The 14,602-nt window shown below is 48.3% G+C and overlaps 1 protein-coding gene across 1 annotated transcript; it reads left to right on the top strand.

Annotated features, from left to right (window-relative positions):
- Positions 1-12,293: 12,293 nt before the first annotated feature.
- Positions 12,294-13,013, top strand: TMEM215 (transmembrane protein 215; the record flags this gene model as incomplete). Its single annotated transcript, XM_084278217.1, has 1 exon — positions 12,294-13,013. The coding sequence occupies one exon, from the start codon at positions 12,294-12,296 to the stop codon at positions 13,011-13,013; it is 720 nt and encodes a 239-aa protein (XP_084134343.1).
- Positions 13,014-14,602: the final 1,589 nt, after the last annotated feature.

Below are 14,602 nucleotides of genomic sequence, written 5' to 3'. Positions count from 1 at the left end.
AGGTCACCTCCAGATTTTAAAGCCTCTGGATGCAGGCTAAGGTACCATCTGAGAACAAATGACGTGTCACAAAAAACTGAGAAGGAAGCAAGTGTTTTGCTTTGATAAAATTAGAGCACTCTTCAGCAAAGTTTTCTGGGCTTTTCGTGGCTGGGAACTCAAAATGTCTATTCAAGTTCCTGCTACTTGCTCCATAAATTAATCTAATGAGTCGCCTGTGAAATAAACCATTAGAAATGCCTTTGTTAATTTGTACCAAAGTAAATGGTTATCTAAAATAGACACCACAGGGAGGTTCTTAATTAGTCTGTTGTCAGCTGGGACTGGAAATGCTTGTGGCAGCACGAGGCTAATTAATTACTCATCTTGTCACACTGTAGCTTCCTGTTAAAGCACAAGGTACTTCTCAATGCATGCCAATGACTGGTCGTTCCTTTTCAGAGACCATGAGAGCAGCAGATGAGGGTCCTGCACTGACCAGCACTCGCTTTATGGGGGGGTTGGGAGGTGTCCAAGCTGAGCCTATGTGCCTGGGATGAGCTGTTAGTTCAGGTGAGGCATCTTTGCTGCCTGCATCCTGCAGCTTCAACTGAAGGTTGCTGGCTGAACAGAGAGTGAAGATGAGTTTTGTGAAGTGGGCATTTGGGGTCAACTGGGAGCCCAAGGATGTGCTTACCTGAGGGTCCTTACCCTGGGTTAGAGTGACAGTGTGCAAGCTGCACCCATCTGTTTGCAGTGTGGCACACAGGGAAGTGGGGAATACACCAGCTTCTATTTTAGCAGCATCTCCACCCACCAGTCTTAGGGCTGGACCTCTGATACCTGTCCTGCCCTGATGGAGCTTCTGGGAGCAGGGGTGTGAAAGCCCAACTGGAGAGATGGTGCCCATGTGCAGCACACTGGGTACCCAAAACGCCACCACACTGTAGAAAAGGCCTGTGCTTTGCAGGAAGAAATAAAAAGCCTGCTATAACCCTTCTGTTACTGTGCCATCCCTACTTCCACGGCACTGAGAGGTCTGGTCTTTGGCAGAGGGCAATTAAAGAAATTTTGCACAGATGCATTGCGCAATAGCTCACAGCCTGCTGAGCAAGAAAGGAGCCTGCCACATGGCCCAAGCACCTTCGTTGCAGGCTGGGGAACCCTCGAGGGAGGACACACAGCACCTCACACCTGATGCTGGATGTGGAGATGGGGCCTCCCTAGCTGGTGTCTTGCGACAGGCTGGGGAGGGCCAGAACTAACGTTGGGTGACTATTCTCCGGTGCCCTCCAAACCCAGTGGCAAGGTTAAGCCCATCTGTGGGGGATGGCAAGCAACATCTTTGTCTGAAGGGAGCTGCCTTGGGCAGTTGCTCAGGCAGAGTGCAGGGGCAACAAGGGCGGTCAGGGGGCTAGGTTTTCTGAACCTGTGCTCAGAGGCTTGGTTTGCATGAACCCCTCACTGCCCAGGGATGCTGGCTGGAGACCTTCCTGTGCTCTGCTCCTCCTCCACAACATATGTAGCTGTTTTTGCAGCATCCTTCCCTGTTTCTTCAGAGACACAAGTCTGTTCTACAGCAAGCAAGTGAATTAGCAGTGTATTTACACCCACGCTTGCAATCGGGAGCCATTTGATATCCGCTGATATTAGCATCCAAAGTTTTACCAGCTCTAAGTGTTGCAATCAGTCCAAGTGTGCAACAATAAAAGCTTTAACACCCCCTCCTGCACCAACTGCCTTTGAAATACCAGAACAGCCTCTCACACTGAAAGGTGTGTAACAGTCCTTCCCATCACTGTCCTTCACCCTTTGTGGTTACACATGTCCCCATCTAGTAAGCACTGTAACGTGTTTCCTGCCTAAAGCATTCACACAGCTGTGCTCCCAGCACAGTGAACACATAACCCTACCTTTAAATACTGCTCCCTGGCATAGGGCAGCTTTTGATTTTCAGGCAGCTGGTGGCATGCAAGGGCCATGGTGATGCGCAGGTATTTTCCTTTGGACAACAGAACATCTCCTAATTTTCCCCCACTCCATCACAGAGACCTTACGGCTGCTACTCCTTTGCCACCCTTTTAGTACATTTTCCACAAAGGAAATCAGCAACATCTTCCTAACAACCACTTTCTCCCCTCCTTCCTCAAAGCTCCTCACAGCTGGCACCTGTGGGTACAAGCTCCCCTGCAGACAGTCTCCAGCAGCTCACAGTGTGGGAGGGAATCCTTGACAGAATTCTGTCACACCCTGTCCTCTGTCTGTGGTGCACCTGATGGCCAAGTACAAGAAGGAGTTGCACAGCACATAGATGCGGTTGGTCTGATTCCCAGAGGCCCTGACTGAGGTCTCTGGATATCACTCACCAGGGCAGTGGGCTGATGGATACTTGTCTCACAGTGCATCATTCTCACCTGGGACTTCCAAGAAGGCCTGAAAGCTCTTCACAGTGGCCACCACCAGCAGCAAGCTGGGCTGAGGCAAGACATGCCCTCCTAGGAGTGCCAGTGACTGTGTGGCTGCCAGAGGAAACCCCCCTGCTACACTTGGCTGGCAGGACTGCAGTGGGTGAACAGCAGGTATTCCCAAAATGCAGCAGGAAGGGGAGCTGCCCAGGAAGTGCCCTGGAGAGCTGAGGAACCACCGTGGGACTTCAGTAAGCAGCTCTGGTGCCTCCAGCCACGTGACAGCAGACAGTCCTGATGGAGCAGACGGGGGAGGAAAGCTGTCAACGTTTGACAGGGATCAGATAGGCTGTGTTCTGGGGAAAAAAAAAAAAAAAAAGCAAATTTTGTGTTATTCAGGGACACAGCTGCCCCATGTCTTATGTCACATTGCACCCCCACCCCTACCCCAGACATCTCCTAGTGCACCAAGCAGGTTTCAGCCCCTGGTTTCTCTTGAGCTGCTTGTAGCTCCTTATCCATCCTGTGCCCCTGCACATCATGGTGACAGGCTGCTCAGCCTATGCTCACACTCATTCTTCATTTTTTCTGCCCTTACAGAACCACAGGGTGGTGTGCACTGAAAGGGACATCTGGAGGTCATCTCGTTCAACTTCCCTGCTCAAGCAGCATCACCTACAGCAGGCTGCCCAGGATCATGTCCAGACAGCTTTTGGGTGTCTCCAATGATGGAGACTACTCCACCTCTCTGGGCAACATGTCCTTGTGCTTGGTCACCCTCACAGTGAAGAAGCATTTCCTGAAATTCAGAGGAAACCTCCTGTGTTTAATTCTGTATCCAGTGCCTCCAGTTTTGTCACTGGGCACTGCTAGAAAGAGCCCTCTTTGCACCCTCCCTGCAGAAATTTATATACATTGATGCGATAACCTCAAGCCTTCTTCAGGCTGAACAATCCCCACTCTCACGCCCTTTTCTCATAGAAGAGGTGCTTCAGTCCCTGAGTCACCTTAATGCCCTTTCAATGAACCCTCTCCAGTATAGAATCATAGAATATCCTGAGTTGGAGGGGACCCATAAGGATCATCAAGTCCAACTCCTGGCTCCACACAGCGCCAGCCAAGTGAGAGCATGGGATTGAGTGCAAAGTCCAGGTGCTTTTTGAACTCAGCCAGGCTGGATGCTGTGACCCCTTCCCTGGGGAGTCTGTTCCAGTGTCCAAACACCCTCTCAGTAAAGAACCTCTTCCTAATCTCCAACCTAAACCTCCCCTGTTGCAGCTTCATGTTGATATCTCAGGTTCTATCACCAGTCACCAGTACATCCATGTCTCTGCTTTGAGGAGCCCAGAAGTGGACACAATACTTCAAGTGTGGCCTCATCAGCTCAGAGCAGAGGGGAAAGATCACCTCCCTCAACAGGCTGTCAACACTCCTCTTAATGCGGCCCAGGATACTTTCACCTTCTTTGCCACAAGCACACACTGCTGGATCATGTTCAACTCAGTATCCAACAGGACCCCCAGGTCCTATACTGGCCAGGCTATTTTCCATCTGGGCAGCCCCCAGCACATATTGATGTCTGGGGTTGTTCCTGCCCAGGTGCTGGACTTTGTACTTCCCTTTGAATTTCATCAGGTACCTATCAACCTGTTTATTCAGCCTGTTGAGGTCCCTCTGAATGGCAGCATGGCCCTCTGTTATGAGCCACTCCTCCCAGTTTTGTGTCATCTGCAAAACTCCTGGGGATGTGCTTTGCCTCATCATTAGTAAGGATGAAGGACCTAATGTTGACCCCTGGGGCACACTGCTAGTCACTGGCATGCAACAAGATGTTGTGCCACTGATCAACCCTCTGGGTCTGCTCATTCATGCGGCTTCCAAGCCCCCTCACTGTCTGCTCATTCAATCCATATATCAACTTGTGCATGAGAATCTTATGGAGACAATGTGAAAGGTGGCACAAACATCCAGGTAAACAATAGCCAATGCTCTCCCCTCATCTTCCAGGCCAGGCTTTTCATTGTAGAAGGTTATCCGGTCAGTCAAGCATAACGTACCCTTTGTGAACCCATGCTGACTGCTCCTTATTATTTTCTTGTTGTTCTTATGTCTAGAAATTATTTCCAAGATTAGCTGTTCCATCTTGGCAAAGATGCAGACATGGCACTAAGTAATCAGAGGACAGGCAATCGGGACTGATATGACAAAGATTTCACTGTTTCTTTCACATCTACAGCATGGGATGATTTTTAAAAAAAGTATTTGCCCCCTTTAAATGAGCTATAGAACAGGGATTTTATCACATCCATCCCCAGTTCCATTTGCTTCAAGTTCAGTTGGTTTGGGAAGCTTCAGTCTTCAACAGCCTGTAAGTAACAAGATTTGCTGGCACTCTTTTGAGCACTTCCCTTAGCATTTTACTAACTTTCCCTAACCAGCCAGGAAGAGTGTCAGCAAGCTTCCCATAGAGAATTAGTCATTTCTAGTGCCTTAATATTTGGTCATTTCTACATGATTATGCTTTAAATTGTTTTAAAGGTATTTCAGCACATCTGAAATCATTATCTTCTTCTGTAGAGTTAGGTCAAGGCAACCTGACATGTGTTATTTTCCCTTCCTCTCTCTCCACAGATGAGAGACTCCAATTAGACACCACTTTTAAGAAGTGTGGGCTACAGTTTGCTGTGTTCTTTGGGACAAAGCAAGACGCTTATTATTCACCATTAGACATAACACCCAGTACTTGTGTGTGACTCCCTGGCGATCGTTCCTTATTTTGTCTGAGTACTTCTAGATTGAAGAACTAAAGTAATTTAATCAGAAGTATACTAAAGGGGAAAAGCACACCGAGCAGAATGATGCAGATAGACAAAGTTCCCATTTAATTATGTTTTGCTCCTATGGTGCAAATTTACTGTGTGATGCTGCAACATGCAACAGCATGTACCTGTTTCACAGCAACCAGAGATTGATTTAGATTAGATAAAATGAAAAAATTCTTCCCTGTGAGGGCAATGAGGCCCTGGCACAGGCTGCCCAGAGAAGCTGTGGCTGCCCCCTCCCTGATAGTGTTCAAGGCCAGGTTTGATGGGGCTTTGGGCAACCTGGGCTAGTGGAGGTGTCCCTGCCTGTGGTGGGAGGATGGAACTAGATGGACTTTGAAGTCCCTTCCAGCCCAAACCATCCTGTCATTCTATGAAGATCCTGCTGATGTACCCAAGACCACCTAAGTCTGACACATGACACATTGCAAGGGTTTCTGCATCCTGCTCCTGGTGTCATGGTAAAGCACAAGCCCTTCAGGCATCTGCCACTTCCCTCTTGCCACTTGTTTCTTGATTGGAGTCTCTCATCAGCAGGAGTATTTCCATATCTGACCTACAGCCAATTGGCCAGCAAGTAGCAGTCAAACACAAATGACTGCCTGCAACAACCAGGACCCAGGGGCATTAGTGAACAGCCAAAAATCCTCCCTCAGGTGAACTTCTTGTGCTAGAGAATGTGAAGAAACAGAGAACTGCCTGTGGCTTTGAGAGTGATCAGGAGGGATGGCAATGGCATAGGCCTTGGATATGCAGACCCCCTAAGAAATAGAAATAATGTGATTTTGGTATGTGGGGCTGGGTGAATGATAAGCTGTTCAAACATGGGAAAAAAAAATCTGTAAATTGAGTCAAATGAGGATCACAACACGTATTTGCACAGCACAAAGAAATTAGCAAATATTTTACTTGTGGATGTGGGCAAGAAAAGACATTAAAGAAAGCTTGGAGATGGATGTGGCATTCATAACCCACCTTCAGCAACACTACAGATAGCAAACTGGAAGGACTCTACTAAGTAGATCTTGAGCAGGTTTGAAGTATTAACGACCTCAACACAATGACATCAATTTGTCTACTCAAGCTACTAGGGTGGATCAAATGTGTGCACAAGAGCATTTCTGTAAAAGCTTGCAACCTGAGCATCCAAGCCCCCAAAGAACTTGTCAACAAAACAAGTCCTGTGTTTCATAGCCGAATTATAGGTACAATTCACATGATCAAAGACTCATAGGCAGCATCAAGTTGTGTCAAGACTTACTATAGCCATAGACCTTGGAAGGTGGAAAGGACAAATTTTACCTGTGACGTTACTAAGGACATATGGACTCTTGATATGACATGGCTAAGGCATTGCAGATAGGCAGATAAGGAGAAGTGTGGCCAGGTCTTAAAGCACCCTCCCCTCAGCCCTCCCTTCTTAGCAGACTTAAACTTCATTCACAATTGTACTCTTTTCTTCCCCTCCCCTGCAACATGGTGCGGGGAAGGGCAGGGAATAGGGAGTGGGGGATTTCAGTCAGTTCCTCCTGAGCTGTCTTCCTTCTTAGCTGGGGAGGCATTCCACATCCTCTTACCCTGCAGAACCATGGGGTCCCACCCACGGGGGACAGTCCTCCAGGAACTCCTCCAGCATGAGTCCTCTCTATCGGGGAGTCATCTTCACAGAATCACAGAATCACAAGGTTGGAAAAGACCTTTGAAGATCATCAAGCCCAACCATTCTCATCCTAAGCTAAACCAGATCCCGAAGTACCTCGTCTACCCTTTTTCTGAATACATCCAGGTAAGGTGACTCGACCACCTCCATGGGCAGCCTGTTCCAGGCCCTGACAACTCTTGCAGTAAAAATTTTTTTTCTAATGTCCAATTTAAACCTGCCCTGGCACAGCTTCATGCCATTTCCCCTTGTCCTATCTCCTGTCACCTGGCTGGCTACAACCTCCCTTCAGGTAGTTGTAGGTGGTGATAAGGTCTCCCCCCAGCCTCCTCTTCTCCAAGCTAAACAGCCCCAGCTCCCTCAGCTGCTCCTCATAGGATTTGCCCTCCAGCCCTTTCACCAGCCTGGTTGCCCTTCTCTGGACTCTCTCGAGGACCAAAATGTCCTTCTTATGGTGAGGAGCCCAGAACTGGACACAGTACTCAAGGTGTGGCCTCACCAACGCCGAGTACAGGGGCACAATTACTTCCCTAGACCTACCGGCCACACTATTTTTGATACAAGCCAAGATGCCATTGGCCTTCTTGGCTGCCCAGACACCCTGCTGGCTCATATTCAGCCTGCAGTCAACCAACACCCCCAGGTCCTTCTCTGCCTGCCAGCTCTCCAGCCAGGCTCCCCCAGGGCTGTAGCGCTGCATGGGGTTGTTATGTCCCATGTGCAGCACTCTACATTTGGCCTTGTTAAACTTCATCCCATTGGTCTCAGCTCACCAGTCCAGTCTGTTCAGATCCCTCTGAAGAGCCTCAGGCAGATCAACACTTCCTCCCAGCTCAGTGTCATCTGCAAACTTACTGAGGGAGCATTCAATCCCTTCATCCAGGTCATTGACAAAGATGTTGAACAAGACTGGACCCAGGACTGAGCCCTGGGGGACGCCACTGGTAACCAGCCTCCAGCTGGATTTGGTTCCAGTCACCACCACCCTTTGGGCCCGGCCATCCAGCCAGTTTTTACCTTCTCACCACTTCTCTCAGCATGGCTCCCTTCCATGGGGTGCTGACCTTTGGGCCCAGACTCCTCCTTCCCCCACAGTGTCACAAGTTCCCCAGCAAACCTGCTGTGGTGGGGATCAATCTCTTCACAGGCCATAGATGGTCTCTGCTCCCTGTCCTCATCCATGGGCTATGAGGGGGCACCCACTCCACCATGGTCTTCTCCATGGGCTGCAGGTGAAATCTCTTACTCCGGCACTCGGAGGGCCTCATTCTTCCCCCCTCTCTGGCCTTGGTGTCTGCATAGCTCGTTACATCTCCTCACTCCCTTCTCCGGTGGCAAAACACATCTGCCTGCTGTTGTTTTTTTTTTTTTTTTTCTTCTAAATGTGATCCACAGAGGCACTGTGACTATTGCCAATTGGCTCAGCCTTGGTCAGCAGCAACTCTGGCCTTGAATCGGCCAACTTTTACTTTCTGGGGCCTGCAGAGAGCTTCTAGCTGCTTTTTGCAGCAGCCATCTATGCAGCCCCCCTTTCTCCATTAGAATCCAACTATGCAAAACTGCAATAAATAGTAATAACCCAGACTGTCTGATTCATGATATTTTAGCATCGATACAACTGATCAGAAAATGCAGGCAAGAGGACATTTGCATTGCTGAGGTGGCAAGAGCCAAAAGTAGTGGGGATAAAGAGGAAGATGGGGGCATTGCTACCCAAGAGATCTGACCCTTTTGAAAGGATGACTTATTTCTATGCAGATGCTGAGACCCCTGCATGAGATCAGGGCTGCTGTAGACAGATTTTTGACAGGTTAATGTTCCTAGATAAGACACAATGGTGTTTTACTCATTTAAGGCCACTCAAATATACATACTTTCAATCTGGTAGTTTTGGTTCAGCTGGGACCAGAACATTAATTCAAGATGATAAAGAATGTGGTTAAGCACTGTTGAGCACCCATGATATTTAACACAAGTAGCAATGGTCACTGCACTTTGATTTGGCTCTTTATTTTAAATCTTTATTTTCAGTTTGAAGTCATCTCAAATTGGCAGTTTTCCAGCTTCCACACCATGTCTATAAAGAACCAGAATAGGTGACACCTCTGTTGTGGCTTTCAACCTGAGTGACACTTATATATTTTACTAACAGAGGCTGCTACTTTCAATTATGAATTTCCAACTGTTGAGAGGATGACTTACACTAGCTGATTATTGGTTGCAGTACTGTAACGTGGAACAAGAAAATGGTTTTAGATCTAACTGAGCATGTAAAGGAAGTTAGTGCCCCAGAACATGCCAGTTTACCACTTATTATCCCTAATTACATGACAGAGGTCCAGTATCTGCATTCTGCCTGCCCTTGTAAGGATGAAAATTCACATCCTCCTCTTACTGAATCCTAGGTCTTCCAGAGATTAATCCAATTAGAACTGTCCTAAAAGAGCTGACAAAAATCACACTGTAGAATAAGGACACAATTTTTCCTTAAATTCAGCTCCAATTTTTTCTTTGAGTGAATGGTCTGAGTTATGGATAATAATAAAAGACTGCTAATCACTATCATCATCTGTTCAATTAATACTTTGGATTTTCAGTCCCACTAGCTAATCCAAACCTTTTCTGTAAGGTACCACAATGGAAACATGCGTCACCTCAAAGTAGTAAATCTTTTTTTTTTCTCTAATTATGAACAGGATAGAAAAATGAAACCATTTGCATTGTTGCTCAATTGTGTAAGTGGATAATTTCTTGATTCCTAGCTTGGAAAGACAATTTTTACAATTGGAGCATGCTTTCCTGGAACGTGGTGATTGGTCTCCCTTTTCTATCCCCCTCCAGGAAGCACACAATCTTCATACTGTTAAGCCTTGGAAACCACTCACAAAGGGACAAATTGGAGGCATTTAGTTCCACCTTTGTCCTGACATTTTCTGTAAGTATTTTTCTGCCTACTAACAGCTTTCCGTTCCGGAGTAGATGTTCTCTCTTCCATCTCAGTAACCCTGTCGCTTAAATTTGAAGGGTCATTTTTATTCCTGTTAGATCTTCTGACATGCACTGCAGTTGTTAGAGTTTTTTTTTCCCCTCCAATGATGCTACTAATGATATTTACATTTCTGTGTCATCTACTGATGTGGCTACCCATTCTCCAAAGGACTGTTGATGAACACAAACACAGCTAATTGCTATTTCCAGGCAACATAGTTTGTTTTTCAGTGAAAGATCAATTTCCGACCCAACAGAAAATCTTAAAGACTATTCAGATGTACGAGGAGGGGTGAGGGACGGTCAGGGAACAGGAATGGAGAGTTGTATGGCATTATTTACCAACATAACTCTGCTAATAACATAACTTTTACAACATTTTGGCTATGTGACTGAAGGTTAATCATTTCCCTTCATCCAGAATTTAGCAGAGGGGAAGAAAAAAAAAAAGGAAGCATTATTCATTCTAATGTGAGGACATAAAAGCTGTGTATCTGAATAACAGCAGATGGAAACAAGCAGCGAATCCTCACTCCAGAAAATACAAGCCGAGAAGCTGCAGTCGTTGCTCACCCTGCTAAATCCTGCACAGTGACACAAGTAGAACTTGTTCAGAAATCCAAACCCAAAGGTTTTGCTTTTTAAGTCCGTCAGTCAAGATGGAGTGTATCCCTAGCAGACTCCAAATTACCCCTATTTCAGCCCACTCAGCAACAGGCAAAGAGGATCAGCATGGATTTTACTGGACAACTTTCTGGAGGCCAAGTTCAAACAGTGATTGTGGTGTTACAAACTTCCAATCTCAAAACCAGGCCAGTGACTTTAACACCTCTCCCCAGTATGTGTGCTTCTGCCCCCACGCTTACTCTTCCTTCAAATTAAGACAGCAAAGGCTATCACTTGACACCCTGTTAATTAAGGAAGTGTCCTGTAAGGCAAGGATTGTGCCCACTAATGGGAGGGTATTTTCAGACTTGCTCTCCGCAAGGCAACTTGGACACGGGCAGCACAGAGGTGCTTCGTTCATGTTCAAGTCCTGTAGGGAGGATGAGTAAAACCCAGGCAGGATTTTCCCCAGCTGAAAAACAAGGGGTGCTCGGGTGTTTTCTAAAATGGCTACTCTGAGCTTCCTGAATTTCTAGCATGAGGGAAAAGGATCATATAAATGGGAAACTGCAGTTTCACAATTTGCTTCAGAACATCCTTTTTTATCCTCTCACTTCTCTTGGACACTTTCTGGTATCGCTTCTTTTCATCTACCAGTATCTCTGCCCTGGGTGAAAGCATTTACTCCTTCCTGTCACTGGTGCAGTGAATGTTGAAGCAACCTTCCTGAAAATGCCACTGCTCATAAGGCTCCTCCTGCCTTTCCACACCTCAGATCCTTTCCTGTATTCATTCGGATGGATGGTGGGGCTTACTTTGTATTACCATCACTCATGTGCATCGGAACACACAAACCAAACATCACCATCACGGATGATGTATAGTGCACCTCAACAGACAGACAGATTCACTGCTGGGCTCTTGGGGAGGGGGTAACACCGGGAGAAGCTGTAGTCCTAAAGCTTCCTCCGGGATGAAGTTCGGCGGCAGCGCAGCATCTCCAAAGCGTCATTCTCTCCCCTGCACCTAGCTGGGGAAGGTGGAGGGGAGGGTGGGGGGTGGCTTGGGGCAGGACTGCTCTCCGTCCGGAGCGGGATTTACTCCGCAAATCCCGGGTCGCTCCCGGGAAGGACGTCTGTCGCGGGCTTCCCAGACCCGGTCCCCTCCGCCTGGGCGGGCAGGGGGAGCCTTCCCGGGGTGGCCATCCTGTGGGGCGACTAACACCACCCTACCACCCCCGCCCGCTCCCCCGAGCCTCCCCGTCTCGCCCCGCTAAGAGCTCCCCCCTCCCGACCCCGCAGCCCCCCGCCCCGCGGCACCCGTGGGCGGTGCACGTACTCACGGGTGCTGCGGGGTCCGGTGGGGCTGGGCGAGGAGGAGGAGGAGGAGCAGGAGGAGGAAGGGCAGGTGTCCCTTGCAGCCGCTCGTTTCCCCTCCCCGCCGGCTGCTGCTAGCCGCCTGGGTCTGTCCCTGCCCTCCCCCTTTGCAGGGCTTGAGCCCCCCACCGCCGGCACGCGTGGGAGGGCGCGGCGGGGCTGCTCCCGCCTTAGCGGAGCGGGCGGCGGAGCGCGGCTCAGAGCGGCTCGGGTGAGGGAGAAGGCAGCGCGGCTCCCGCACGCCCTCCGGCCCGAACCCTGCCCCGGCCCGGCCCCAGCCCTGGCACTGGCCCTGGCCCCCGGCCCCGTCCCGCCCTCCGGCAGCAGTCCCGCCGTGGAGAAGCCGAGCGGTGCCGGGCGTCGGGGAAATCCGCGCTTCGCCGTCCTGGCAGCATCCATCCCCTGCCCTGTGGGGCTGCTCCGGCGAAGGGAAGCGGTGCCTTGCCCGACCCGAAGGATGGCGCGGACCATGAGACCCGACGATATCAACCCCCGGACAGGGCTGGTGGTGGCTCTGGTCAGCGTCTTCCTGGTGTTTGGCTTCATGTTCACCGTGTCCGGCATCAAGGGAGAGACCCTGGGGGACATCCCGCTGCTGGCCATCGGGCCGGCCATCTGCCTGCCGGGCATTGCCGCCATCGCCCTCACCAGAAAGACCGACGGCTGCACGAAATGTCCCAAGAACAAGTGTCCGTGCTGCAAGCAAGTCAAGGACCGGGACGTCATGGAGCTGCTGAGGACACCCTCGGACCTGGAATCTGGCAAGGGGAGTTGCGATGAGCTGGCCAAGAAAGTGTATCAGCAGGACAGGAGGGTGCAGTGGGGTGAGGACTCGGCATCCATCTGCACCACCGCCACCACCACCACCATGGGAGAGAGCAAGAGCCTCATCAGAAAGGTGGAGCAGGAGGAGATGCTGAGATACCTGGAGACCTGTTACCCAGAGATGCCGGGGAACGTGTTCGTGGGAGATGGCTCCTTATACAGTGCCTTGGAGAAGAAGAGCTCTTCTCTCACCAGGGACAGCACTGCATGCCCAGACATTGAAGACAACATTTTTGTTGCTCCTAAAGACAGTATCATCGTCTGCTCTTACAAGGAGAACAGCCCTTATGACAGATACTGTTGTTACATAAACCCCACTGGAGTCAACTCAGACCAGGAGACCATAGTGTGAGAGGTGCATACTTTATATATATGTATGTATACAAAAACTACAACTCCAACTTCTTGATAGGGGATAATATAGCTGACTGCACTGCATGGGACAATCCTGATACTATTACAATTTAACCTGGTATGTGACTGATTCTCAAACCTTTTGTGCCTGAAATACTCATTCTGTAAGTAAACAAGCATGTTTAAAGGTTAAAGAATTCAATTCTTCATTTTGGAAAAAAAAAAAAAGAAAAAAGAAATTATATATTATTTTCTCCTTTTTGTTTTCCTGTTGCCTGTTGTACCCAAGCCTATAGGCACACTGGCAGGAGGGCAGCAGTGGATGTCAGCTGAGGTCAAGAGACGAATCGAAACTCTGGAGCTGTATGTAGTAAAGAATGTGGTGAATAGGTCTTAGTAATAGAACCACTTCTTTTTGGGAGGGATTGAGAGATGTTGACATGCACTCCAATAGCTGCCTAATGTTGGGGAGTGTAGAAGCTGTTTGTCTCTTTTCCTTCTCCCTGGCAGGATTTTATTTTCAAACTGGAATTCAAGGAATTGATGTGCTGACCCTGTGGGCCCTTCTGAAAGTCTCCTAGGAGCCAGAGAGGCCCAGGGGTGAGTTTTCAAAGGCTGATCCATTATCAGTAGCATGTTAAGATACAGGTTTTAGCTTCATTCTCCACTGGTATTGAGTTCACTGAAATGTTTCTAACACTTTTGGATTTTGTGGACATACTTGACAAGGAGATCACGACACAGTTCTTGCAGAGACTGGGAGCAGATGTCAGTGGACTCAGGGTCTTAAAAACATATTCCAGAACCTCTTGAGTTGCTTAGGGAACAGACCTCCGTAGGTTGTGTTCAGAGCTGGATCTGAATCTTCAAAAACATCCTTTTCATGTGCCTTTTCTAGTAAGCCAGATGTTTTTCTATGGGTGATGCGTGGTTGCTGGCCATGCAGGGGTCTTGAAGCCATGCTTTGCTGGGGGGTGCAGGGGGAAATAAACGGAGAACCTGGATGGCCAATGTTTTTGTTCACAGTTATGGATACATACCAAGAGAATTATGAAGTGAGTAAGGAGGATTAACCATTCAGAATCTTCACCTGCAGTTTATAGACAGAAATGCAAATTCTGGCTATGCTGTCCGACCATAAATTGCATGTTCCATGCTGTGTGTAAAAATCTACTGTGTAGACAATAGAGATGTAGTATTATATGATGTGCATGCTAAGCAGCTACTCTAAGGGTTAAGCTCTTAGGGTAATGGTCACTAAAGCATGGAGCAATTCGCTAGCATCTCGCAAAGTCCCAGTTCCTGTAACTAAACTCTCAGAACTCCGAGAAGTTCCCCTGTGATGGAAGTCTTAATGACAGCTCTTGCTTAGCTTTGTTTTTTTTTTTTTTGTCCACCAGAAGTGGTACCACACAAATGTATTGAATTACCAAGGTACAAAAGAAGAAAAACTTGCACAGTCTGTAGAAAACAGCAAGGAATTTTCCACTGAAATGAGCAATTCTTTACTATCCATGGAATTGTTCGAAAAGTGAATGGCAACTTGTGCATCCACTAGTTTGTTAGGAAACCAATGTCAAATTATCA

Source organism: Gallinula chloropus, assembly GCF_964237585.1.
Source record: "Gallinula chloropus genome assembly, chromosome: Z".
Classification (NCBI taxonomy): domain Eukaryota; kingdom Metazoa; phylum Chordata; class Aves; order Gruiformes; family Rallidae; genus Gallinula; species Gallinula chloropus.
The sequence above is the reverse complement of the archived record's forward strand: the minus strand, read 5'-3'. Positions and strand labels throughout refer to the sequence as shown.